This window comes from Haemaphysalis longicornis, unplaced genomic scaffold, assembly GCF_048455015.1.
Source record: "Haemaphysalis longicornis isolate Haplotype H1 unplaced genomic scaffold, Haemaphysalis longicornis Haplotype H1 scaffold_5, whole genome shotgun sequence".
NCBI lineage: Eukaryota > Metazoa > Arthropoda > Arachnida > Ixodida > Ixodidae > Haemaphysalis > Haemaphysalis longicornis.
Genome location: NW_027526385.1, coordinates 77,028,415 through 77,056,302, shown reverse-complemented (window position 1 = coordinate 77,056,302; position 27,888 = coordinate 77,028,415). Strand labels below are relative to the sequence as shown.

General features: G+C 48.1%; 3 protein-coding genes across 3 annotated transcripts in view; 1 reads left to right on the top strand and 2 right to left on the bottom strand.

Annotated features, from left to right (window-relative positions):
* Window positions 1–2,140: 2,140 nt before the first annotated feature.
* On the bottom strand, window positions 2,141–3,857 carry LOC144138458 (uncharacterized). The gene has a single exon (XM_077670742.1). The coding sequence runs from the start codon at window positions 3,855–3,857 to the stop codon at window positions 2,202–2,204; it is 1,656 nt and encodes a 551-aa protein (XP_077526868.1). The 3' UTR covers window positions 2,141–2,201.
* Med9 (mediator complex subunit 9) lies at window positions 3,846–5,041 on the bottom strand. The gene is made up of 2 exons (XM_077670743.1): window positions 4,840–5,041; window positions 3,846–4,105 (listed from the first exon to the last, which is right to left on the bottom strand). The coding sequence occupies exons 1-2, from the start codon at window positions 4,899–4,901 to the stop codon at window positions 3,859–3,861; spliced, it is 309 nt and encodes a 102-aa protein (XP_077526869.1). The 5' UTR covers window positions 4,902–5,041; the 3' UTR covers window positions 3,846–3,858.
* Window positions 5,042–5,404: 363 nt separating this feature from the next.
* LOC144138457 (VPS35 endosomal protein-sorting factor-like) overlaps window positions 5,405–27,888 on the top strand; it is a 38,750-nt gene continuing 16,266 nt past the window's right edge. Inside the window, exons 1-15 of the mRNA XM_077670741.1 lie at window positions 5,405–5,676; window positions 8,894–8,990; window positions 9,450–9,569; window positions 10,841–10,994; window positions 12,145–12,218; window positions 13,733–13,861; window positions 16,214–16,298; window positions 18,164–18,241; window positions 21,223–21,367; window positions 22,498–22,591; window positions 22,667–22,744; window positions 22,825–23,106; window positions 23,578–23,694; window positions 24,058–24,111; window positions 26,122–26,616. Of these exons, the coding sequence (XP_077526867.1) occupies window positions 5,663–5,676; window positions 8,894–8,990; window positions 9,450–9,569; window positions 10,841–10,994; window positions 12,145–12,218; window positions 13,733–13,861; window positions 16,214–16,298; window positions 18,164–18,241; window positions 21,223–21,367; window positions 22,498–22,591; window positions 22,667–22,744; window positions 22,825–23,106; window positions 23,578–23,694; window positions 24,058–24,111; window positions 26,122–26,616 (2,016 nt within the window). The 5' untranslated portion in view covers window positions 5,405–5,662. The remainder of the gene's footprint in view (window positions 5,677–8,893; window positions 8,991–9,449; window positions 9,570–10,840; window positions 10,995–12,144; window positions 12,219–13,732; window positions 13,862–16,213; window positions 16,299–18,163; window positions 18,242–21,222; window positions 21,368–22,497; window positions 22,592–22,666; window positions 22,745–22,824; window positions 23,107–23,577; window positions 23,695–24,057; window positions 24,112–26,121; window positions 26,617–27,888) is intronic.

Here is a 27,888-nt window from a genome sequence, read left to right as displayed (position 1 = left end):
TATTCGAACCAAACGCCACACAGCAAAGCCCACCTTAAGGAGCTCTGATGATGATGATACCTGTACTCTCATTTGCAGGTCTACGGGTAGGCCATGGGTGGTTCGTTCGGCCAAAGAGCAGGCGGTTATGCAGGCATGCACCCGCGAGCTTCGTGCAAACCCCAAAGTTCGTCTGACAAAAGTGGAGGTCAACAAGCAACGAAGGCCTCGGTTGTCATCGCGCATTGCGTGTTTTCCACAAAGCTTCCTGTTTTACCTTTTCATTTAGAAAAAGGACGAGTAATTTTTTTTGCATATCGTTGAGTAGCATGCTGGAAGAATTCGTTTGCACAGCTGGCACAGTGTGGGATGTCTGGTGTAATGGTGGCTTTCAACCCTGGAATTTTTATTTTGAGCAAGAATTTTCCTTCTGCATGGTGTCAATTATTTTTAAACTCAGAAGTGTACAAACGAAAAATTAAGTGGTGTCAATCATTTTTAAACTCAGAAGTGTACAAACGAAAAATTAAGCTGATATTGCAAGAATTTATGAATTTACAGGCATGACAACTAATTAGGTCATTAGGCGAGTAAAGTTCTTCCTTTGAGTAGAATTTCTTTGTTTTCGTGAAGGCTACTAGACCCTGAGCCTACAGGACAGGAAAAAATGCTGGTAGTGCAAGTATTTACAGATGTATGCACATTTAGACAAACCAGGATTTCAGTTTCCTTGCCTGCTTCGTCTTTTAAGTGCAGAGCACTTTAGGGGCTCGCCCTGTCATCGTAGCTCACTCGCTGGACCCAAATAGAGCCCCATGGCATACTGTCGTAGCGGTGACCCACACAGGCTTCGAAAAACAAGCAGTTTATATAGTCATAACCGTTCAAAACTCGTGTATCGCTGACGCTTGTCAGACATCTCCCCGTTGTTTAGCGCAAAGAAAACTGCAGGTACATTTGAGGCAAAATATACGTAACTAACCGGCAGCGCCTACGTTTATTTAGTTAGGAACGCTCGTTGGGTTGGTTTTTACGATAATCGAAAAAAATGTGGCAGCACAAGAAAAAAGGCACATTCCAAACTGCGCAGTAAAGCGCCGGGACGTGCGAGAGGAAAACCAAGCACAAAAAGAACAGAACTCCCTCTGGCGCTTACAGGCAAGGGGCGCGCGAGCACTGCAAAGACGGGAAATTTGAATTCCATTGAACAAACCTACGTTCCATTCATCAAGAGAGGAGCGAGACAGGGCGGTGAAGAGCGTGATGGGTGGTAGCAGTGAGTGAATGAAGGGCGCTACAGCCCATTATAGTGAATCACTGCTCTGCACATCCGACAGCTTTCACATTGAGTGGAACGGCGTTTATTTTTTTCCCATAGTGTTCACCTCCACGAAAACACAACAGTGATGTGTATCACAAGAGGCATCCTTGAAAAACTCTTGTCCAGAAAACTGGCAGTTTTGGTTTTGTTTTCAAGGCGCTAGAGGATATTTTGTGTACTTCTGTCAAGGGATGACACCAGGAGAGTGTCATCATTTAAAGGGTTGAAGTTTGAGTCTGGCACTTGTGCGTTCCTTTTTCATTTAGTTTTTGTTGTCCCAATAAATGTTTCCTTGATATAGATTAGTATTCCATTCCATTCCAAGAGCTTTCAAAATGCTTGGTTGTTTGTTAGGTCAGGTCACAATGGATTAAATTGTTAGGTTACATCATGTTACATTAAGGAAAGTCAACATCTTCATGTTACTTGATCTAAAAATGCTTGGGAGAGCAAAGTAGTGCGAGATGCAGTGTTATGCAAAACAATGCAGCTGGATGTCACTTTAGTGGAGTGCTTATAGTCAGATGGCATTCCAGACACAGCCAAAGACAAAACTATCACTACTACATTTGCTTGGCCTCTATTCAGTGACTTTACACAAAACACCATTTCACCTTGAGCATAAGTTGCCGATTAATTTTATGTAAATGACTGCAGGTTTTCAAATATCAGACACAAAAAACAATGCACTAGGTTAGACACATTTTAATTAAGAACCCACACTGTTCCTCAAATTAGCAATGTTCCAACTTCAACTTCGCCTGCCAAGCATAAAAAACTTTACAAGCCCTCTTGTCTTCTTTCCTCTTCCTCTTGTCTTCTTCTTGTCCTCTTGTCTTCTTTCTATTGCCCCAAATGGGTGCACATTACACTCAAGCAAGTGTCAGATATTTCCGGACTACTACTTGAGGGAAACACCTTCAGGTGACAAGGCCACTAGGTCACCTGGATGCGGGTCACCCTGAGCACACGCCCGCACAAACGCATGCCACCACTTCCACCTGGCACCACCACCAAGAGCAGCAAGCCGCACAGCCTCTTCGGGTGTCAGCCCCAACGGGCGTACACCCACCATACATAGCTGCCGCACCTTGGCAGCCATGACACCCGTCAGCCGCATACCTCCATGCACCATGACACCAGGATCTAACAACTCGACGCTGACCAGACGCGGTTTCTCCAGGTCTGCAGACACGCGGCGTAGGTCAGCTAAACTGAGCAAAGGGCTGACGGTCAGTGAGCGCGGACACACTGCGAACGTCACGGCTGCAATGCGGATGTGAGGCAGAAGGCAGCTCGGACTCAGTCCCTGCACCGCAAACACTGCCACCAGATCACTGAATCCGTCCCGCCGTTGTGGCAGTGGCACTGTCTCCCAACCGGCCCATTCAACTGGCACCCCTCTAGTCAGATGTGCTGATGCCTTCACGAAGTGAAACCGCTGCGCCGCCTTTGTCCTCCGCTCGGACGAAGCCCAGTGCTGCGCCTTTGCCGACGTTGCTTTGTCAATGAGGTCCCAGGGAAAGTAGTCGAGGCAAATCAGCGACTGGAGCGAGTCCAGGACGTAATACAGATCCGCCTCGGACACAAAACGCTGCTCCAAAAACTGTGCGGTGGACTGCAGAGTCTCCTTCTTTGGACTGTGGCTGACAGCTGCGAAAGCCCAAAGCACCTTGGAAACATCCTTCAATCTGGGCATGAGGGACGGGTGCAGTCTTGACGATGGTTCGCCCGGGTGAAGTGCGTTAAGCAGGGAATAAACCCGATCCTCGAGGCACCCGAAAGCGCGACTGTCGTAGTCCGCTACACTGGCAAATGCAGCCAAGACATGGGCACACTCCACAACTGCCATTTCTCGGGCATGGGTGGAAACGTAGCAAGCCAGTCCCTCAAGGAGCTCGACACTGCGATACTCGCAGAGTCGCAGAAACTTCAACACGGCTATGACGTCGAACCTGTCCTCTCCCGATGTCAAGGCGCGAGCAGTGCAACGCGCGACAGCGTCGAGGAAGGCATCGTCCGAGACCTTGATCTTCAACTTGAAGAGACTGCTGCAAAGCACGGCCAGCTCCTTGAAGTCTCCCCCATTCCGAAGCTCGGGCAGGCGCCGTTTGACGGCGCTCTCGAACACGCCGGGAACTGGGCGTTTCCAGAGCGCCGACAGGTAGAGCAAGTGAAGCAAATGCGGCCTGGCGAGCTGTGCGGCGTCGACGACGCACAGAAGCTGCTGTCGGTACCGAACACCACCGGCCCCACTGGGAGCTGTGGTCGCCCACGCATCCATCACCCTGATTGCAACCTCCGGCGCAAGCTTGTCCACCAGGTGGCAGCACTCCTGTTCCAAGGCATGCTTGTCTTTCTTGCCACAGGACAGAACAGCACTGACCAGCCGTTCAGTGCCAGGTGAAGATGGAACCTGAGGGTTTAGACCGGCACCACAGGAGCTAGCCACTGTTTGGCGATAGGCAGGACGATCCCGGAAGAAGCAGTGGTAATGGTCTCTCACCACAACGTGGCACCAGCGGCGAGAGAAAAGAAAGCACAATGGGAAACGCATATCACTTTATGTCGGGTGTGTCGAAGTGGCACATGCTCTTGTACTTGACGAGGAGCTCGCGCTTTCGAACGAGCTGACGCCGCAGGGCATCGACTCGGCGCAGCTGCTCTTCACGTGTTAGCTCGATTCCTGGGAGTTTGTTGATCATGTCGCGGCACAGCTGCAGCTTGCCGCGCAACTCTTGGATCTTGGCGGCGCTGTCGTAGCTGTCACGCTTCTGGGTCGGGTCGTGCGAGTCTTTCTCTATGCTGCAACGAGAGGACTTGGTCAGAAACGTTCCTGTGAATGCTCATCATCAATTGCTGACGCGCAAACACAAAATAGAACGTCAGCGTAGAATTTCCCCAACACTTTGTTGCAGCAAAGATTTGTCTAAAGTCCTACGTTAACTAACATTTAGCAAACCGGCGGTAGGTGGAGCTGTGGTCAGTGCAGGATATGGTTGGGGAGGTCAAGTGTGCGCGCATGCGTATAATCAGAGTTACAGAAGGATGAAAAATCGGGCCCGACTCTACTGCGCATGCGCACGTGCGCCGACCGATTCTCCGCTCCGCTAAAAACTGGTATGCACATGGTGCAGCTTAGTGCCACTAGCTCAGCTCACCACGGGAACATGTATAAAAAGATACCAAGAAGTGCCTAAAGGGGGAGACGCACACATCAAGACCTTTGTCATTCGCCTGATCAATGATTTCAGCACTAAATGTTTACGCCTGCACTTGCATTCTTCGAATGTCTGGCCGCGCGTAACGGGGTTAGAGCAGACATGTCCGGTGGTTCGCGTCCAACACAAAATCTGAATTATAGCCTTTACTCCCCTAGTTGTGTACATCGCCCTTAAACTGCACCTCGGGTACAGGAAGAAGTTTTATTTTGACGATAATTTAGCTCCGAAAATTTAGCGCAAAGTAACGACGAGCGAGTGTTGCACTCGTACGGTTCCAACGTAGATATAAGGCACGAGGTACTACTAATAGCTTACCTTCTGATAACGTCGTATATGAGATGTAGGATCTCACCACTAACTTCTTCAATTGTGGCCATTTCACAGAAATACTCAGGTTTCGCAGAGACGAACGCCGGCGTTTGCAAAGTGCATGGTAGGAAGCACGGTGTGTAAAATACTTGGTGTGTCCACTGACTACACCTTGCGCGCGGCAATTCTCAGCCGCTAGAGGAAGGGCAACATTTTGGTTCCTTTTTATAATTTTTAGAGCTGATATAGGCACAAAAATTAGCGGCGTGTTATTTATTTTACATCTGACAACCACACAACATGCCCTCTGTCTCTAACGCTGCGTTGTTTTGCATGTCTTTGACGCAGAAGTAGCACGAATACACCACTAGTGAAATTGTAAGCTATTTCAGCAATCTTTGCAGTTGAGTTTTGTTCATATTACCCAAGTTACCGCAAATTTCAGTAAGAATCAAGCTTTTTGCAAGTTATAATGTAACAAAATTACTTATTGACTTTATTGTTTTTATTATAAACACGAAATATCAACTGATATATTTAGACGCTAGCCAATCCGTCAGAAGCCGCCGCTTTTTGCTGTCTGCGCTCTGCGTGAGTTTGGGTTTGGGGGTGTTGCCTGTTTGATCATTCTATTTTCGCGTGTGGTTTCCGTAAACAACATTTCGCGTGTGGTAAACAACATTTTGGTGCGCGTTATATCAGACTTCAACTGCACGTGGCCTAGAGCTCCAGCAAGGACGCACCCCTTCCCGAATATCTATATCTATCTTGCTGGTTCGCCGGAACAAGCCTTCATGTGTTTGGGTCTTCCATAGTCGGTCCTACGACTATGACGATTACCTGGTGAGCGCTCATTTTGCACCAGCTGCATTACAGGCCGTTCACCCAGTTTACTGTGCTAACAAACTTTGTCAGGAGTGAAATGCTTAATGTGGGGGCTTACCAAGATGTCAAGTTGTTCGTTCCGTACAGTTAGTGGAAGCTGGCTCGATTTGTCGTTTCTTCGTGGGAAAAGCTTTATTAAATATGACGCACAAAATACCATTCTGTTTTCGGGTCCTCTTAACCAACTCGCCCTAGTTTTGCACCTTACAAATGTTTCTGGATGTCATATGAAGCGTGCCTGTTTCGAGAACCTTGGCATATTTTACCTCAGCAAACGTTTGCCGGTCAGTTGTATCTTACATTGGCTACTTATGATTAGCTATAGAAGCAAGGAGACACGATGTCTATATTGGCATTTAAAGAGATAAGGTTCTTATTGTCGTTTGGCCTGGGTCAAATTAGGAACCAAACAATTGAGCCTCGGCAGAGAGATCTTTTTTTTTTTTTTGTATACCAGCGTGAACTTGTACTGCCAAAACAGTTGTAATGCTCGTGTGTGTACTTCTTTGTCATAAACGTTTAATATAAAACTTCAGCGATGAGCATATGCACTGGCGGAGTTTTGTGGATCATTCTGTATCTGCGAACAAGATTCGCTTTCTCTCTGTGGCAGCTTGTGTTTATAATTAAAAAAACCCAGGTAGTTTAAATTAATCCGCAGCCCGCCTCTGTGGACACCATATATTGCTGAATAAAGTGCCAACAAATGGTTTTCAATGTTTTAAACTTCCAAATGTCGTGATGCAAGACCCAAAGCCTGCAGCTAGTGTTCTTTACACAAGCAACCTTCCTTGCCACCATATCTGAAGGAATACACACTTGCCTTAGAAACCAGATGCCCACACATTGATTTGGGTCCACGGGAATGCGTTTTTGTTGCAGCACTGAAGAGTTTTCTGTCGCACACTCTGCGAAACTCGCAAGAAGTCCCATGTCTAGGCTTGCACGATAAAAAGCACAAGAAAAGAAATTGGCGCAGCTTGCAGTAGTGGCGCAGTGCTGGAGAAACAGCAGATATGGTGCCCCCTCTCCCTTTGTCAGAGACCCGGCTGCTGCACCCCGCATATATTTCCGGACTTGCCGCTAAAAGTTCTCCACAACTGGCAGGCCTGGATCGTTTCGTCCGCAGGCTTTCACATCTCTCCCAAAGTGGACCACGTTAACACGCGCTAGAACCCACGGCCAAGTCCAACGCCGATGTCCATGCTACGAACCCAAGAGAATTGCCGTGCTCCCGGAATGCAATGATAGCTCAATGGGCTAGACGCCGATTTCACAATGCAATGGGCCCACGTTCGATTCCGACCACAGGAAGAGTTTTTTTTTTTCTTTCTAATCAGCTGCACATGTTATTGCCCCCCCACCTCTGCTAACCCCGTACCCCTCAGGACTTTGGGGTGGCCCAGTGGTTCGGTTGCCGGTTTCACGGCGTGCTGGTTACACGGTGTTAATATGCAAACTGCGTTAAAGTGCTCTCATTTTTGCTACTGCTTCCTGGCCAGGGGTTTCACGGTGTATGTTAACACGAGAGAGGCCGGGGAACCGTTCGCATTCTTTCTTTATGACACAACTGATGGCGCGCACACGCTGTGAGGAGCTGGTCTTCTTCCTCTTCAGGGCCGATGATGGTGATGTTTAACAGTGTAAGAGCGACAATGTGACATTAGCCAGCACAGCTTCAAGCCTCGTTGTTTACGTGTCTATTTGTTAACACTGACTCCGCTAGCGGTCAGGAAAAAGTTGGTCCTGAACCAACTAGTTGGCTACCAGGCCTCGTTATACCATTTATACTTGGTTCGCCCCTTTGTGTGGGCATTTCAGAGACTGCATGGGGCTATTTTTAAAGGGGCCATGAAGACAAAATGCAAGTTTGGTTCATTCGAAAGATCATCTCGTTAGAATGACACTGACACTACTTTTAATGTAAAGTTCGCTCGAATAAATGAGGAAGACAGAGAATAGGCATGCGACCCACCAGCTATTTTTCCGCACTAAGCTTATGACGTATTATGGGAAGTTCTTTGCAATTGGCTTAGGGCGGGAAAAACCAACGGACACTAAACAGGGACTACAAGCTTGGAGAATGAGCTATTTGCACTTACATTTAACGCATGTTTTGTTTATAGCAGTAAGAGTGGCGGAGTAAACGATGAAGGTTACAAACACGTAACCGTAGGAAGCAGTTAGTGCTGCATTTTGCCAGCCAACGCTGTCTAAACACAGCTGTCAGTCAAGTTGGGCTTCTCTGACACGACACTGGTCAACTGACATAAGCGGTACGGCCACTTACGTGACCGTGTTTGTTGAATCATACCTGATGTTTCACGAAACGATTACTATCAACTGTAACAAAAATACGAAAGGTATACAACTCTGGTCAGAGGCTAAGGGCAAACAGCGGTTCTTAAGCGGTAATGCTGCACCACCTAGGAACGTGGACAATAATCAGTAAAGAAACATGTCTGCAAGATGGCAGCAGCCCCGGTCAACATACTGTACTGGAATTATAACTTAAACTGTATAATTTCTCCATCAGTAAAACATCATTTGCTGCCGGACAAACACTGAGGGTACAGTCGGTCCCGGATATATCAAGCCCAGATATATCGAACAGTACGAACATCCCCTTGGAAATCCTACGCAAAAGAAAATTTTTTATATATCGAATTATCAATATATTGCACTCTTTTTAGGATCCCTTGGAGCTTGGTATATCGGGGATCGACTGTATAAAAAACCAAATATTTTGAATAAAGCGAACTTTTGTTTTGTCTTCATGGCCCGTTAAAGGCAAGAACCTGAGATCTCTGCTTCTCCCATGTGCAGTGTGGGAAACAGAAAATGGGTGGCACAAAAAAAAATAGTTGTGGTTGGGCCGTGTGCGAACAGGAGAATGCACACTGGGAAAGGGAAAGAGCAGAACTAGAGGAGGGTAGGCCGCTGCCGCACATGCAATACGAGCCACTTTTAGAGGGAAGCTACTGGTGGTGGCGAACAGGAGTCCCCTGGTGATAGCAAGAGTGAGCTCCAGAGGTTTCTGTCCAGGGGACTGGTCAAGTGGCTGCCAAGTTTAACAGCAAGTTCAAGGGCAGATGAACAGAAGGTTCGACTAGACTTCCACCTTTGCATTCTAAACAAAGTTCTGAGCATCCCCCGTAATTTTTTTATTCCGCAGGGAAAGCCGGGTGATCAACTATGAGGCGGAGCGTCGAGAACGGCGGTGTGCCTTGGAGGAAGTCACGGAGCATCCCCTGAGGAGCAATGTTGTCGTGGTGAGTGATGGGAACTTTCGAACAAACTTTTGAGTCCAAGGAGCGGAGGTTTATGTAAGACCACTAATTCCGCCTGTCATTAAACGACGACGGCTGAAAATTACCTCCATTTAACAAGCTACACACCAACATTACAGGGATGCCTGCTCCTACCATCGTGACCTGCTATTTTGCAGTATCCTAAAGAAAAAGTAACAAAAAAGTCGGAATGTCGTGTAGAGTACGCTGGTGGCATTCTGAAGTTTTCTGATATTTTGAATCAATTGCTTGTTTAGTTTAGTTTTTCGTATTCTTTGTGGCTTTTTTTTTCTCCTTTCACGTTCTTCCTTTCCCTTTTCTGGAATTCCCCGAAATGAAATCCTGCAAACACCCCTGATGTGGTCTTGGTTCACTTGCAAAGGCGTCCAGTCGGTTGGGCTACAGGGTAAGCAGGGGCCCCTCTCTGTTCCACCGTTGCAGGAGCCCCTTTCGGAGAGACGACGGCAGTGCACCAGTGCCTGGGGTGGTCCGGACCCCCTGTCAATCGGCGATGGAGCACCCCCCCTCGACCCACTGTCGGCTATGGCCAGCGAGCAGCCGGTGTGTAGCCCTCGCACGTGTCTCTCGCACTTGTCCTTCGCACATTTCCTCACAAACGTCGCTCGTACACTAGCTTCTCTTACACATGTCACTTGCTGATGTTCCTCACGCATGTTCCCCACACACGTCTCTCGTACACTTCTCTGAAATGTATCCCGTACACTTGTCTTTTGCAGAGTTTTCTTGCCCATCTCCCTTGTACATGTCTTGTCCCTTGCACATATTTCTCACACATGTCCCTCGCACACTTCTCTTGCACATTTCCCTTGTGCATGTATTCCACACATGTCCCTGCATATTTATTTTGCACATCTCCCTTGTGCATGTCTTTCACACATGGGCTTTGAATATTTCTTTTACACATTTCCCTTGTACATGTCTTTTGCACATTCCTTTCCCTTGTGCATGTATTCCACACATGTCCCTGCATATTTATTTTGCACATCTCCCTTGTGCATGTCTTTCACACATGGGCTTTGAATATTTCTTTTACACATTTCCCTTGTACATGTCTTTTGCACATTCCCCTTGCACATCTCACTCATGTTCCTTACACTTGTTTTTTGCACATGTCCCTTGCACATGCTTCTCATGCATGTCCCTTGCATAGGTATTTCTTTTGCACATATCCCTTGTACATGTTTTTCACACATGTCCCTCGCACATCTCACTCATGTTCCTTACACTTGTTTTTTTGCGCATTTCTCTTGCACACCTCCCTTGTACATGTCTTTTGCGTATGTCCCTTGCACATGTTTCTCACACGTGTCCCACACGTGTCCCTCACATGTCCCGCAGACATGGCACCCACAGTCATTTCGCACTCGCAGCCACCACATAAATCTCCGACACTCAGCATTAAAATGAATTTGCTTCTACTGTGCTGACTTTTCCTAATCGCACGGAAGTGGTGGAAGCTTCATTGTTTGATTTCTCGCTTGAAAAACATTCCACATAGCGTTAGCATTAGAGCTTGGCTGCTGGCACACATCTTTCGATCACATATGCTGCTGGCTCTTTCTTCATTGCTTTTTGTCCCAGTTGCTTTCTCACTCACACCTGTCATTGTCATCATGAGTGTGTTTGAGTGTGACGAAATTCAACATGCCCCACTTGGGACGCGAGAGTGACTCTCTTGCCTCGAATGGGGTGTGTGGAGGTTCACCACAGGCGTATCCACTGTCTGAGGAATCCTTGCTTGCTCGTGGCTTCTGGTGTAAAGTTCTGAGGGAATCGTCTGGGTGCCCCTTTGAGGAGAGTGCTGTGTGCAGGATGTGGAGGTGCGCGGAAGCGGAGCCGATGCGGCAGGCCAGACCTCTCCTCGCTTTGAGCCCTGGTCGCAAAAGAAGGCCGCCATCCTGGCCAAGTACTCAACCGCCGAGAAGCTCTCCATTGCCACCAGCTTCCTGTCAGGTGGCGAAAAAGGTACTCCACCTTCGCTACTTACGTTTGCGGTAGATTGTCTGTGTACCTGCTTGCAGCGCTGCAAATGTTGTCAAAAGGTGACAGTTCTCTGCCGCCCCTACCACATGACTGCTTTCCCTCTCTTCCCCTCCTCTCTCGCGCCTCCTACGACGAATGCAAGGGACATTTGTTCAATGCAGTTCAATTTTTTTACGTTTATTAGCACAGTGTGCATCCTTTTTTTATCCTTTATTACTTGTTCTACCTGGAACGTCACGGGCCAAAATTTCTTCAGTGCTTGTTTTTATTTCACCTTTTTTTGCCATTGTTTTTTACCAAGTGGTTTTTATCATTTGTTATCACAAAAGCGAATCCATCGAGTTACGTAACCGAAATAGCGCGTGTGCTCTGTATTTTACTTTGCCTTGAATATGCCTGAGGTTTCCTTTGCACTGAATAATGTGGACATGTATGGGTCGTGCGAGCAGTTTTAGCCAGTTTGAGCAGTCCTGCCATATACGTGTACTTTGCGTTAGGGCGTTCGTTCACTTTGACTGGGTGGCTGTATCAAGTGACAGACAGACACAGACCAAAAGGGTCACATTTAGGTGAAAAAAATCCCGGGCCACCTCCACTGACGTGAAACTGGGAAGAACTTCTTGCTGGGCTAGTTGGTGAATAGATGCCATGATTTGAAGTGCAACAAAAACACATGGACGAAGAACAGTGTAGACGGGACAGGCGCTGTCCCGTCTACACTGTTCTTCGTCTGTGTGTTTTTGTTGCACTTCAAATCATGGCAACTGACATGAAACCTGGGGAGGGGTTAAGCATGCAGTGTATAAGTGTATTCTTGTTGTTTTTGCCAATGGAGATGAAGCCGTTGGGGGGTAGAGGTATGCAGTTTTGCTCTAAAAGTCTCTTGTCTTTGAAGCACAAAGCTCTCTAGCGCGATACGTAAGTGCGTGTCTCGGTGTTTTAGTGCTGTGACTACATGAGACGAAGAACGGTTATGATGACAGGAGACGCCAACTGCCCCAGCCCCTAAGGGGCTTTTCCCTTAATAATATATAGGACTTATTTTACAAATGTAGCACCTTTGGTTCCTGTATTACTCTTGCAACAAAGTGTGACTTGAACCTCTTCTACTCCTTTCTCGTTTCTTGCGCAGTGGTGGTCAAGACTCAGAGCTCGGTCACAGACAAAGTCAAAAACAGACTGGAGCAGCTGGACGACTTTGAGGAGGTAGGCGCGCCAAACGTTTTTCTGGGCTGGCTTCTACGACTAAGTGTCGTGGCTCCACAACTCGTGAACGGATCGAAAAACTAAACTTTGCCTCGGCCTTGTTTTAAATGGGCTTACCTGCAATGCTGCACACAGATCAGTCTCTCCCCTAATGCTCGTACCTAGATGCCGACATGACAAACCGTGATCTGGGAGATTGTTAAAAATTGGTGCAGCTTGCACCAGCGGTGCAAGGCTGAAGAAACGGAGACCCGGCTGTTGCACTTCACATGGATTTTTGAACTTCCCGCTAAAAGTTCTCCATGACTGCCAAGCCCGGATCGTTTCGTCCGCAGGCTTTCACATCTCTCCCAAAGTGGACCATGTTAGCACGCGCTGGAACCCGCGACCAAGTCCAAAGCCATTGCCCACACTACAAACCCAAAGGAAATGCTGTGCGCCCGGGAAGCGATGATAGCTCAATCGGCTAGATGCCGGTTTCATAATGCAAGGGACCCAGGTTCGGTTCAGGCCATGGATGGAAGCGTTGTTTTTCTTTCCAACTGGCTGCAGATGTTATTGTTCCCCGCAGCTGCTGACCCCGTACCCGTTGGGCCTTTTGGGTGGCCCAGTGGTTAGGTGGCCGGTTTCACGGCCGAAAGGTCTCGGGTCGCCGTATTTTGCCGGGTTGCCGTATCTCACTGTTGCTGTATTTTGCATCGAAAACACACTGCGCGAAAGCCAACTTTCTTTGACGATGATGATGATCGTGGGTGGAGGAAAGGAAAAAATGCTTCCCGTGGTCGGAATCGACCCTGGGTCCCTCGTGTTATGCAGCCGATGTCTATCCGATTGTACTCTTTTTTTACACGGCCGAAGCAGTTTTGATTTGAAGAGGAGTGCATGGACATGCATAAGTGGACACCCCTCCACCTAATGACGACGGTGGTTGAACGCAAAGCTTTCTTCATGCGAAATAAAATGGCAAAGGGTCAAGTAAATGCCACTGCGATCAAAAGTCCAAACTGCGTGAGAGTTGAAGTCCAAAGCTCAGGTGACAACCAGTCCCTCACGACAAAGGTTTGCGTTCAACCATCGTTGTCGTTAAACAGAAGGGTGCATGATTCTTTTTTTTTTTTTTCCCCCACAGTCCGCAGAAAAAAAAGAATGTATCAAGAAGATCATACCATAACATAATTGAGACTGGAGGAAAGCAATAGAGGTCGTCTTGTGGCTACAAACCTCCGTGTAGACAATGCGTCTGCTTACGTTGTGTGGATACCCCATCGTTGCTCACTTCTAGGCTTCATCCGGGAAGTGAAGCTTTCCACGTTCATCTAATCAACTTTCCTCATCATCATCTAATCGTACCCTTCATCTGTGCATTACGACAAGATAAATGCTCTGAAAGAAAGCAAAGAGGCTTAAAAAATTCGTCACCCGAGGTGGTTTACTACCCCTGGACCAGGGTCTTCCCACAATGCACAGCTGACCCCGTTTTCTTCTCTTTTTTTTTTTGCGGGGACGGTACGCAGGGTTCGGTGCGGGAGATGCTGAACCTATCCCAGCAGGAGTACGCCAGCCGCATCGAGGAGTTGCACCAGGCCCTCCGACAGGCCTGGGACCAGGACCAGAGGGTGCGGGCACTGAAGATCGCCATCCAGGTGAGCATGCCACTCCCTTGTCCGCTCCCTGACAGTGCTGTCCTCGATTGGATTGGATTGGATTGAATAAACTTTATTTAAGCCGACAGAACGACGTTTTTACGCGCCGTGACGCTGGCCTCGGCGTCGTCCTGGTGGCTACTCAGAGGCATTCTCATCTGGAAACCCTTGTGGGACTGCGTCAGGAAAAACTGAGCCAGTGTGAATGCTCGAGAGATGTTTCAAGCCGAGATAGTGCCCTGGCTGATGTCTTTTGGCTTAGAATCCCCCACGGGGTGCTGGGGGCAAACAGTGGACGGGAGATATGTGGGGTCATGGCTTTAGTTGGGGTCGTGTTGCTTTTTGGTGACGTGGTAAGCAGCATGACCCTTGCGGTCACTACAAGGTTTGTTAAATCTGTTTAGGTGTCTATAGTCATGTTATGTGATTTATGTGATTTAGGTGTCTATAGTCAGGGTGATTTATGCACTCATTCAGGCAAGTGCTCCCCATTTCCAAGGATTCGTTGTGGGTACGGCCGCTTAAAGGTTGCCCCTAAATCAAGCTACGGTTGCCCGGTTGTGTATTTCCAAACGCTTCGCTGCACAGCACCCTACGTGAGATGTGTCTTCGCGCGATAGAGAATGTTAATTAAATGTAATCATAGGTTGTGCCCTGAACCTAAAGTGACCTAAAACATACCAAATCACCATTTATAACAGAAACAACTCGCGAAATTGAGTGCTTCCGCAATAAAAAAAAATAATTAAGTTTAGAAAAAAAATTGCGATAAAAAATTTAAAGTAGGCCCACTAAGGCTCAAACTTAGGCCGCCAGTGCAAGTTTCCAGAACTCTATCTCGAGGTCACATAACCTCTTTGGTGGGAGCATAGCAGTAGTTCTATAGAATAGCACGCGAAGTTACATCAAATATGTCACGTGGGGCGCTGTGAACTGAAGCGTTTAGAAACACGCTGCCCGGTGCACATGATACTGGTGATTTTACGGAAACCGTGGCATTGGTACACAAACCAGTTTGCCTAGGCCTGCAGTTTGGGAATCGTTTTGCTGTTGCGCATGCGTTAACCTTAACCGATATGTCTGCGTATTTCTCTCTGAAATGCGTTGCTGCGTTGTTTGTTCTTCAGTCTATACGTGGCAATTGCGCAGCTTGCTGCGGCGTATTGCTCCGCAGCTTTATGCAACCTACAGTGCCTTATGGAACCTACGATGCTAGAGTAGCAGTTAGTAGTATGTACTGTGCACCTAGTGCTACAGGAAGGCAAGTAAGCTCATTGTACTGAAAATCTCGTACTGTAAAGCGCTAGACACATGGACGACGGGTGCATGCAATTCGCATGCGACTGATTGTTGCGACTTATTGTTAGGACCAGTTTTGGCGGATCAGTCGCATGCGAATCGCATGCACCAGTCGTCCATGTGTCTCGTGCTTAAAGTACACTGAGACGTTCGGTCACTTTGTCATCATAATGGACTACTCCAGAACAGCTAAGCTCTCCAAGCCGAATTATGTTTCTGAGCTGCTCATTGATTTTGAAGCACCTTGTCTTGTGGTAGCCGCTTGTTTTTACAACTTGTCTGTCGACCTAGTACAGTCGCCGACCGATTTTTCAGATATGGAGGGGAACAAAATATAGTCTGAATAAAAGAGCAGTCCGAAAAAACCACGAGCCATTACTCCTATGGGACAACTGGCGGTTCCTCGGGGAAGTCCGAAATATCCAGCAAGTTCGAATTTTTGGAGTTAAAAAAACGGTCGGCTACTGTAATATGGACTGAACAGTTCCTGCTGGAAATCTCTGCTGTTTCTCTGCCTCGTGCTTTATGAGACATGGGGCAGTGGCAAGAGTTTTCATTATAAGTGTTATGCACGCCACACTACCTGCCTTACTGCACCTAATGTCAAAATGTTAATGAAAGATCTATTAATGGATCTTTGAGAATGCGTGAGCATCTCTTCCTTCTCCTCATAAACTCGGGGCTCACTCCAGTGGGCACAGATAGCAGGAGTGACAAGACCCACTGAAACAGACGTGGCTAGCTAGCCGCGCTTCGGCTTCTCATCTCCATAGCAACATGGCCAGTGTTGTGAAGGCAGCTCTCTTCCTGCACTCTCTCCACTCCTCACATTCTCTGCTGTTTTTTTTGTTGCTCGCACTGTAGACGGATTAACGGAAAAGTTTTGCTGACATGCCCCGTCATGCAACAAAATAGTCAAAGGCTGCTTCTCTCAACAACAGACCACTCTGAGCACAAGTGCGGTTGCTGACTGACTGGGTAGCATGTTTGTCATGACTAATGTGAAGAAATGTGTGGCCTGTAAAGTTGTAATGCTTGCTTTTCCTCATGCAGTGCTCGAAACTGCTGGTGGACACCTCAGTGGTGCAGTTCTACCCGAGCAAGTTTGTCCTCATCACCGACATCCTGGACAACTTTGGTGAGTCGGCGAGTTTGAATGAAAGTTACTCGGCTGCCGGGTGGTTTCAGACCATCTGGGTAACTGAGTGGCTCCCTAGAGACACAGCTAGATGTAGAGGAAGACCATTTGTTCAGAGGGAAAGTGAAGTGAGAAAATTGGGAGGCAAACTATTGCCTAGGGCGTTTTAAGACGGGGACAGCTGGAGAAATGTGGGAGAGACCTTTGTCCTGCAGTGAACACGATCACGTTGATATGGTGGGGATTATTATAACGGTACTGATGCAGCATTAACCCTTTTAACCGCCAATTTAATTTCCGAAAAATATGCCGAAACCACCAATTTTTTTTAAGTAGTCATAATTTTTTTCCATGAAATTCTTATTCTAAAAATACATATTACATCATTCATTTCTGTTTAGAATTGGCACAGAAATTAAAAAAAGGAAAAAGTGCTGTTGAGGGCGGCTTTCCCTCAATGCATGCCGTGCATGCCGCGCCAGTGTCCACTCTTGTCGTCATCCGAAGCAATATCCAGGGTAAAGTCAACATTCATGTCGTCGCTAACGTTGCTTTTTGTATTGCTCCAAGAAGCAGCTCTTTTTCTTGGAGCATTGCCACCACCGGCATTCTTATTGCAAAGTGCCATTATGAAATGACTGTTTCCAGGCTCAAAATGTGCAAAAGGCACGAAATGCGGTTTTTCGTAGACAACTACCACTATCTGGGATTGAAAACTGCAAGCAAAGCAATTTACAACAGTGATATGTCTTTTGCACTGGAAGGACCAACAAATCGGGCTGGATGAGTGCGACTCTTCCTTGGCGATAAATACAAACTCGTGTGACGAGTACAGCTCAAGGTTGGTGGCTAGAGAGCAGCGTAGCAGCTTGGATGCGTCACCACATCACTTTTACGAAATAAAGAATGAAAAGACAATAATAAATGCTGTAGGGTACGATGACCGGTATGTAAATGGCTTGTAGCCAGGGCTGAAAAAAAAGTCAAAATCAACTACAGCAGCTTTGCCACTTATCTTGGTGCGTCTTGCTAACTCGTCTTTCTGAGTATGCCGTGTGTGTTTGTCCCGTTTACTTTTTTTTCCAGTGCATATCTCTACAAGTTGGTCTTGAAGGTGCTTAACTGGAGCTCGTTTAATTTTTTTTTTTTTAGTTCGCGCTGGTTTTATCCAAGAATGTCTTTCTAGCTAGCCCAGCTTGCAACCCTCCTCGTTTAATTTCTATGACTGGTTTCGCAGGCATGACACTGACCCATTTGAAAAAAAAACAAACTATTTTGCAATGTAACACGTTTTGAGATTAAAGCTTGTGAAGTAACACCCGCAATTTTCGAATGCGAACTTGTGTATTGCTACATGAAGAAGATTGAAGAAGATACCCGCCGTGGAGGCTCGGTGGCTAAGGTGTTGTGGCTGCTGAGCACGAGGATGCGGGTTCGATTCCCGGCCGCAGCGGCCGCTTTTCTGATGGAGGCGAAAAGCAAAAACGCCCGTGCGTACGAGATTTCTCGGCGCATGTTAAAGATCCCCAGGTGGTCAAAATTCATCCGGAGCCCTCCACTGCGGCGCATCTCATCGTCTGCATTGCATTGGCGCGTTAAACCCTACAATCAATCAATCAATCAAGATCGACGAAGGTAAGGTTGAACACTGGCACAGACCATGCCTGGCAACCTAGAAAGATCATGATGATGCATACGGTAGCATGTAGCTGTGCTCGTGCCAAGATGGATGCCTGATATTAAAATGCATTTGGATTTGGATTGGATTACTCATGTCCTCTCCATCCTGCCACCGTATAACAATGCGTTACAACCATGTGGGGTGACCATGTGCTCTTACTGAATGACATCGCACCCTGTTTCAGGCCAGTTGGTGTACCAGCGCATCCACTCCAAGGCCGAGTACCTCAAGCCCGGCAGCAAGGTGGCTGTCCCACTCCCTGGTCAGTGTCCAGCCACCCCCTCCACCTGGGAGAGTTGATAATCTTGTAAACGTCTTGTTAAAACCTCCTCCTCCTCTCTCCTCTGTCTTGTATCAGTGGCGTTTTTGAATGTGTAAACCTTTCTATGTGAACCAGACAAGGAAACCCTTCTGTCTTTCTGTAACACTTTGTATGTCACAGTTTTGCCGCATACAATGATGCTATTAATAATGAGTGCTAGGGCGTTCATAACCTGATATTGGACCTGTCATATTGCCCCTAGATTAGCGTCTTCCCTGCATGCGTTTGTGTAAAGTGGTGAAGTCGACTATAGAGGAGATCAGTGTATAACGCTTCACATTGATACATGGGATTTTACGAAGGTATTTAGTATAGAAGGCCCTAGAGACATATTTTCACGTACATGAATAAATCCATTTTGCCCTAAAATGGTCTTCTCAGCAAAGCATTTGTGTATATTAGGGAAGCTGACTTTAACCAATCTCTGCATAGTAATGTTCCATAGAAATGCACGGGGTCTTATGGAGGTATTCAGTAAAAGGGGCCTACTGCATTCCAATTTCGTTATCAAACTTCATTTAACTCTTTTCTTGCGGCACCATAGGCCATCGGACACGGAGTTTTGGTGATTTCAGACGTCCCGCAAAAACTAAAATGGCACCTTGCAGACAACTAATGCCATGTGGTGTATTTATTGGCAACTCCTTTTTCGATTTCATTATTAATTGTTTACATTTCGCGTGTGGAGACGGCGTCGAAAGTGAAATTTGAACTCGCGATAGCAGCGAGTTGCACAAAGATGGTTCCCACTTCGCGGCACACTCCACAAAAGCGGACAGCTGTGGCAAGGACTTCGGCAGCTTTACCTAGCTGCTGATCTTTCTAACCTCAGCAGCAGTGATATCTCCAGAAATGATGGGGGTTCGTCAGATTTCGTGGATCAGAAAAATCCAAAACTTGGTGAACAGCATTGATGTATCTATTGAATCATAGCTTAGAAATGTAGAAACAACTTGTATATCTTAGAATTTTTAAAATAATTTTTAGGCTCGCTACATTGTCTATATACGTTGTGTGTATACTTTTTTGTGTGTTTTTTTTTCTGTTTATTTGACCAATAAACGTAAGTAATTTGTACCTTTCACAAAACTGCTGTTATGTGTTTGAAAGAGAAATCTGTAAGCTGCAGTTTCATGCATAGCAATGCTAAATGTGCCCAGTAACTCAAGCGAAAAAAGATGTTTTGGAGAAGCATTCAAATTCTGCCATTTTTTTCACCGTAACAAAAGAGTTTGTCGGAAGAGTGTGTTCACATCGATGCGCGTGTGTGTAATAGTGAAGCCAACTTTAAGAGGGCTCGGAGTATGTGTAAAACAGCCAAAGTTTTTTTTTTTTTTTTTTTGCTTAGTTCTTTATCATGGCGTTCACCAATTGGGTAGGTTTATAGTCTGGACAAACTTATTGGGATAGGGTTTTTTTTTGGGAGGGGGGGGGAGTGCCACTCGTCTAACCGGGCAGAACCTACCGGAAATGACAAAAAAATTAAAAATGCTTGCTTTGCAAGTACTGTGCAAGTACAGTCTAGTCCACTTGTAACAATAACCAAGTGCCAAGGAAATTATATCATTATAACCAATAATTGTTGTGAGCCGGTTGCAAAATAAAAAAGGTGAATCATAGCTTGAAACATTTTATTCACATGCAAGCAAGGTCGTAGTATTACTTATTTGCATAACAGAAGCCATAGGCAGTCAGCTTTGTTTGCTGCTTGTGAAGCTGGCGCACATCTTTTCCAAGAGCGTCTTTGGGTGCTTCATCTACCTGAGCAAAAGGTCCTTGGCGGAAACGAAGTCCCCGAGGGACTGTATTGTGCGTTGGGCCTCCTGTGATGACACTCCCTGAGTAGGCTGCGCAGCAGCGTTGTCAGAGTCGTCACTGTCACCGCTGTTCGCAGCACATATCTGCGCAACAATTGCCTCTTCAGTGAGGCGCTTGGATGCTCCCAAAACATCACCACTGACGTTCCTTCTGCGGAAAAATTGGGGGCAGTTGAAGAGGCACCCTGTCAGATTCAAAGCGGCGTGCACGTGACACAAGCGAATGCGTGAGTGGACACGGGGACGATGCCAAAGCAGCGGCGCTGGGAGCAGGGTTTGGAAAGAAAACTGCCCTCTTCCTCCTCTCGCTTCCTCATAAGGGGCGCAGCTGACTCGTTTTCTGAGGGGTGGAAGGGGTGCACGGCTTGCAGCACATGCCGCCGGTGCGGTCGGCATAGAGAACTGGTGGCAGCTCACATTTTTGGTGCACGCTGTAACTGGATTCAATCGTTATATCCGATACCATCCGATCCGATCAATCGTTATATCCGATATCCGATGAGTGGTTTATTTTACCAGAGAATGCATACATTCTTTCGAATAATTGGATAATCGTTATATCCGATATATTGTTATAAACGGCATCGTTATAAGTGGACTTGACTGTATCAGTCTTTCAGGTGTCTTCTTGCCTAGTGTGGCTGGTTGAAACTAGCAGTGCAAGTGCGCACCCTGACAAACCTCGTGTCGTGGGTAAAACGTTCTGTTTATGCGTTGAGAACGAACTTTAAGACTTCATTGCAGTTTGCTGGATTGCATGGAAAAGCCGCCTCTCTTGAATGGAGGCCGCCTGCAATTGAGATAAGCTGAACTTGGGGAGTGCTTTTACAATGCCGCATTGCGTGCGATAGTCGGAGGAGCTGCCTGACAAACTTAACTGGAAATCAGACAAACTGGACAAACTTAACTGGAAGCTAGAAATCCTGACAGGCTCCTTCTGGATGAATTTGTTTACCTGTTGAATCGGTTGCAGCTGTGGACATATCTATGACACGTGTAGCTTTTCTATCAGCCCCTACAAAACCTCAAGGGGCCGCACCAAGAAGTATTAGCCGGGATCGTCAAGCAAGAGAGCCTGAGAGAGCACGTTGACCTTTGCCGCAGTGGACTTCACCCCGGACCAGGTGCCGGAGTCCGCCAAGGAGACGTGCCGCAACTGGTTCTTCAAGATCGCCTCGGTGCGCGAACTCATTCCCCGCTTCTACGTCGAGACAGCCATCCTCCGCTCGTACAGCTTCCTCACCCAGAGGTCAGTTGGGGTCACCACTAGGGAAGGGGAGCGGGCCTCTTGCCAGTGAAAAGGTGCATATTTTTTAGTTTCCTGCTTCTCTTGATGTAATGTCATTTTTATCACCTTACTGGCCATCTTCATGTTTCAGGTCAGGCGCCCTAATACCCACAGGCTAGACTGACATATAACTACTTTAGTAAACCTTTCTCGTTATCAAATGACCAAGCAACGGTTTTTGGGCACACTTTGGCATCACTGCCCTTGGGCCAATAAAATACAGATACTGTACTACTACCACATTGAGGAGGGGGTAGATGCTCTTAATCTCCAAATCCTAATCCTAAGCTCCTAATCATGGTTCTAATCCAGCCGCCAAGTTTGCAAATGCTTCAAGTTTTATGGATAGCCAGTCAATGACTTCTATCTTAATTTTTCTTTTTCCACGAGTAGTTGAAACAATGTGGAGGCTACCAGTGCCTGTATCACTTCCAAGTGCTACCTCACTGTGACTTGAAGTTAAACTTACGAAGCGTTCAGAATGGCTGGTTGCCTGGACTCTATATTTCTTTCTTCTCCGTGTTTGGCAATGGGGTTGTGTCGTTGAAGAGTGTCAGGCACCGGAAATTGGGAGACTGTAGCAAAAAAAGCTCCGTTACCTGAAAATGTAGTGATTAAGAATTTCGTCCCCGCATGCAGGCTATGACGACTTCAGGCTAGGAAAGGCGAAGGACGACTTGCCTTCTTCTCGGGTTCTTTCCCGTAGAAAGTAGCACTGTTTTGAGACCCACTGGGAGCGAATGTTTTGATAATGATGATGAAAACTTTAGTTGAGCAAAGTGGAATGTGTTATGGCCACCTGCCGGTTTGGTGACTCCTTAGTTCTAGAATCTTTTCGCTGTAGCTGCCAGGAGCATCCTGGCGACCAGGCTTGTCTAGTATTCAAGGCTAGGGGTGGTCAGCAGGCTTTCCCACTGCTCTGGGGTTGGGAGTGAGGGGGGGGTTGATGGCAGGTGTGTTGCTGCTTTCCCACTCTTCATGTGTTTGGTATAAATTTGGTGTAAAGTGCAGAAGGTAGGACTGAAATAGCAGTCTTGAGGGTATTGGGTGGGATAGAGTTTACGTTTCCCTAAACATTTTCTGTTTTCCAGGGAGTACTCGCGGGCACTGATGCGGCTGACTGGTGCCATCTGCGGCATTGGAGACCCCCTGGTGGCCGCCTACGCTCGCTGCTACCTCTGCCGGGTAGGCCGCTGTCTAAAACACTGCGGGGGTATCTACTTCAATCCCCCTGTTGATCTCCTCCTCCTTTACCCACAGGTGGGCATGTCGCTGGCTCCGGAGGCCCACGAGCATGTCCTGGAGAACTTCTGGCATTTCCTGCTCACCTACCCACAGGTCAGCACCCCTGGTTGTGGGAGTGAAGCTTAGAGGGAATCAACCACCCTTCTCCCCTTTCTTCCCCTCCCTCCCTCCAGCTGGAGCGGCCCGTGGTGCAGCAGCTGTTGCGGCAGCAGAAGCTGGACCTGTCGACGTACCTGACGCTGTACTGCCCGGCCCTGGACTGGATCCTGCAGTGCGTCGCCCAGGGGGCCTCCGAGGGCCTGCTGGACCAGGTGCTGAGCCGCTGCAAGGACCAGTGCAACAGTGCCCTCCTCCTCAACTCCGTCATGACCGCCTTCCGGCCGGACTACGTCGCCAGCCGCGCACTCGAGCTGGTCGGCCTCATGCGCGACTGCGACGACGCCTCCTTCCCCAAGGTGCCCTGCTGCGAGTCCTCTCTCTCTCTTGGTGGTGCCGTAATGTGGACTTGATGTGGTAAAAGGGAGACTCCGATGCCTTTTGTTGGAAGTGCAGAATATAAGCGTCTTTTAACCCGGACAGACATGAAGAGTACTTGGGATCACAGCATTTATTGGCAGGCACATTTAGGCCAGGCTTTCAATGTGCACAGTGGTGTAAGCAGCGCCCGTCCCATGCTTTCGTTCTTTGTCCTTTGTTTGCGCTGTACCACTTCAACATGAACACCCACGAACTTGTCCAACTATCCATTTTGGTGTGGAAATTACTGCAGCCGTGGCCAACTAGAATAGCCGGGTACAAGTTGCACGAAAGAATTTACCTTATTATACATTACCATACCGTATCGCACCTTACCATTCAGATGTTACTTTACCGTACTGTATAGTACCGTACCGTACCTTAGTACTATGCTGGTGCTCCAATTGCAGCACGTGCTCCTGCGCACGCTAGGCCTCTGCCTGACCCTGGCCGATCCGCCGGAGGACCAGCGGCGACAGGTGCTCAGCCAAGCCTGGAAGGCCATCTCCAAGCTGCGAAACCCGGGTGTAAGTTGGAAGTCCTTCATACACAGTATTTCCTCGATATACAAAGAACCAACGAGTAGCACGATGCAATAATTCCAAAGACAGTTGACTTCTACCAAAGGTGACGTGTCAACAACCTTGGTTCTTTGCAAAGGTGCCTTGGCCAGCTTGTATTCAAACCAGTCGTCAGTTCGCATTGCTGGTACAGTAGTAGTGTTTGCCAGCATTTGCAGTCCAGCCCAGAGCAAAGCCACATTCGAGGGACACATCTGAAATTGCCCTTTTCAACTTCGATTTAGCTGATGCCTGTTATGGTAGCTTGGGGTGATACTTGCCTGATCTTGCAAGCGACGGTAATCTTGATCATTGCTACCACGATTGCAGGACTACCTGAGCTGTGCCGAGGTGTGGATCGAGTACCCTTGTAAGCACTTCACGGTGAGTGTCTTGGCACTTTTGATGTATAGTACTGCAACTCATTTCCCCTGACATTTTTAAAACTGCTTTGGCTGCTGAGAAAAAGCCTGAACTTAGCACACTGGTCCAAGATGATTAGGTGATTGTAGCCCTCCACTATGATAGAACTCGTAACTCAGGTTTAACTTTGATTCATGACTCCCTGTGATAGATTAGTGGCTAAGGCACTGTGCTGCTGACCCCATGAATTTCGACTTTGCCCTGGCTGTGGCGGCCATTTTTTCTTATGGTGGCAAAAACCAAAAGTGCCTGAGTGTAAAGGCTTTATCGTGTATTGAAGATCCCCGGGTGGCTGAAATTAATCTGTAGCCCTCCACCATCGTGTACCTATTATCTCAGGTTTAGCTTTGGCATGTTGAACTCCCAAAATTTGGGTTGTGGTTTCGTGAAGCTACAGGAGCAGGAGCTGGCCTACTCCTGCAGTTTCACGGCACCGTCGTTCCTTGCTGTAATCAAATGAATGAAGGGAACACTAAAGACAGATGAAATAGATCGAGGAGGTGAAGGAAGAAAGCATGGCAAAAGTGTGAGGGTGAGGGCGGTATGCCGAGGCGGCGCGAGACATTCTTTTGGCGGGGACACGATTCAACAAAACTGAGACGAAAAGGCCATCGAAGATAGAGCGACCGGGAAAGCAGAGAATGAAAGTATGGTGAGAGGAGCAAGGCATGGTCCCCCACGGTGACACGCTACAAGACAATGCCAGAGTATACCGCACCCTTTCGTGCATTTTCTGATGTGATGATCACTTCTTGAGACACAGCAGGTTTGCGCCATCACCCAAACGACTGCAGTTTGCCCTGCACACAAATTTCACGTTAGGGAGTATCGTAATTGCCTTGCATAATCAGCATTACGTAAGAATACTAGAGGATATCTACAATGGGTCCATAGCTACCATTGCCCTCCATAAGGAGAGCAGTAAAGTGCCTATAAGGAAGGGCGTCAGACAAGGAGACACAATCTCTCCAATGTTATTCACAGAACAATTACAACAGGTATTCAGAACATTGTAATTTGGAACAGGTGGGTGTAAGGGTTAATGGAAAATACCTGAGTAACCTCAGATTTGATGATGACGTTGCCTTGATAAGTAACTCGGGGGACGAATAGCAAAGCATGATTACTGCACTGGACAAGCAGAGTAGAATCCTGGGCCAGAAAATTAATCTGCAGAAAACTAAAGTGATGCTCAATAGCCTCAGGAGAGCACAGCGGTTTGAGATAGCTGGCAAGGCAGTGGAAGTGGTAAGCGAGTACTCTACTTAGGCCAAGTTGTGACCCTGGATCCCAACCATGAGGTGGAGATAATTAGAAGGATAAGAATGGGGTGGAGTGCATTCGGCAGGCATTCTTGGATAATGAACGGCAGCCTACCATTGTCTCCGAAGAAGAAAGTGTATGACAGCTAGCTGCATGGGGCAGAAACTTGGAGGCCCACTAAGAGGGTTCACCTTAAATTGAGGACGACTCAGCGAGCAATGGAACGGAAGGTGTAACGTTCAGGGACAAGAAGAGAGCAGGGTGGTTGGGGAACAAACACGTGTTAAGGACATATTAGTAGAAATTAAGAAGAAGAAATGGGTGTGGGCAGGGCATGTAATGCGAGGTCAAGATAACCGTTGGTCATTAAGGGAAACAGAGTGGATCCCTAGAGAAGGCAAGTGTGGCAGGCGGCGGCATAAAGTTACGTGGGCAGATGATATCAAAAAGTTTGCGGGGGTAAATTGGTCACAGTTAGCACAGGACTGTGATAATTGGAGATCTCTGGGAGAGGCTTTTCCCCTGCAGTGGGCAAAGACAGGTTGATGATGATGATGTAATCATTACCCAGATTTCTTATCAACTTCGATGCACAAAGCCCTCCAAGTTGCAAAAGTTTGCCTCCTCCCCATGTCCAAGTTGTCGGAGTCTGTGTGTGGACACTTGCACTAGGCTCCACGTGGCACCTCTCCCATCCACCCCTGTCAGGTGCGCGAGGTGGACGCCCTGCTGGGGGCGCTGGTGCGGCAGCTGGTGCCGGACCGGGCCTACGAGCAGCACCCACAGCAGCTGGTGCGCCTGGTGGAGCGGCTGGTGCGGCATGTGTCGGACTTTGGTCGCCTGTGCGCCATGGAGCACCTGCTGCCCCTGCTGGACCTGCTGCCCCGCGAGGGGGGCGCCCGGCTGCGGGGCTGCAAGGCCGTCATGACCGCCTTCCTCTCCTCCTCCTCCTCCGAGGGAGGGGGGGAGCAGCAGACGCGGGACCCCCTGGTGCTGCACGCCCTGATGCACGTGGGCCAGGCCCTGCACGGCTCGCTCAACGCGCTCACGCTGGAGGACGAGCGGCGGCACATTGCACAGCTGCTGTGCGGCTTCCTGCAGCGCGTGGGCTTTGGCCGCGACTTCGAGGCCCAGCTGGCCTTCTACGTGGACGCCCGTGCCGCCTTCAGTACCCTCGACCCCGTGCTGGCACAGCTCGTGCAGGTGGGGAGGGGGCATTGTTCCCTTTGGGGTGTCCTTGCTTGCAACCTCTCTAGTCGGAGTCTTTCTATTCAGGACCCTGCTCTATGTGGGTTCTCTTCACTAGGGGAGCATTTTGAGTCCGCGTCCCACTTCTCACTCATACTTGGCGCCTTACTGAACACCTTGGTGGAAAAATTAGCTTTAAGAGCCATGGGAAGAAAAGGAATAGGAGTGATGTTTAGGGGTAAATTCCACTCAGTGTGTAAGCTGTCGGAAGTGCGGAGCAGTGACTCGCCATAATAATAGGCGGTAGCGCCGTTATCCGCTCACTGCTACCACCCAATGCAATTTAAATTTCCCGCCTTCGCAGTGCTCGCACGCCCCCTGCTTGAAACTGCGCCAGCCGGAGTTCTGTTCTTTTTGTGCTTGGTTTTCCTCTCGAGCGTGCGGGCATTGCGCCGCCACTTTTTTGCACGTACTGTCGTAAAAACCACCAATGAGCGTTCCTAACCCAATGAACGCGGGCGCTGCCGGTTAATTACGTACATTCTGCATCAAATGTACCTACAGTTTTCTTTGCACTAAACAACGAGGGGATGTATGACACGTTCCAGCGGTTCACGAGCTTTGAACGCTTATGACTAAATAAACCGCTTGGCTTTCGAAGCCTCTGGGTTACGCCGCGACGACAGCCACTATGACGGAACACCGTGAGGCTCTACTTGGGTCCAGCAAGTGAGCTACGATGACAAGGCGAGCCCCTAAAGTTCTCTGCACTTAAAAGCAAGCCTCCCTTAGCAAAGAACTGACTCGGAAGGAAGGCATCCTAGCTCAAATTAAGTAGAACTAGCAGACTTGGGCTGGCCACGTAGCACGAAGAGCTGACAACTGGCAGACCGTCGGGGTAACAGAGCGGCTACCGAGGGACTGTTCTAGAAGTGTAGAGGAAGACTGTTAACTTTATTGGGGGATTGAATTGGAAATTTCGAGGCAGAGAATGGACCAGGGCATCGCGAGTCGGGAACAGCTGGAGGAACACGGGCGAAGCCTTCATTCTGCTGTGCACCCAAGCGGGCTGGTGATGATGATGCCACTTTTCATCACATTCTATACATTAATGAGGGCGGGATGATGGGGAGTCGGTTTAGGTGAGGATGAGGGTGCTTGTCAAAGTATTTGATGCGCGTGTCCGTATTAGTCTCAGAGGGGTAGCACAGTCGGGTGTCCTGCTTCTTGTTATGCTATTCACGTTGGTGAAGGCAGGGTGATGCAGAAGAAGGTCATGGTCCCATT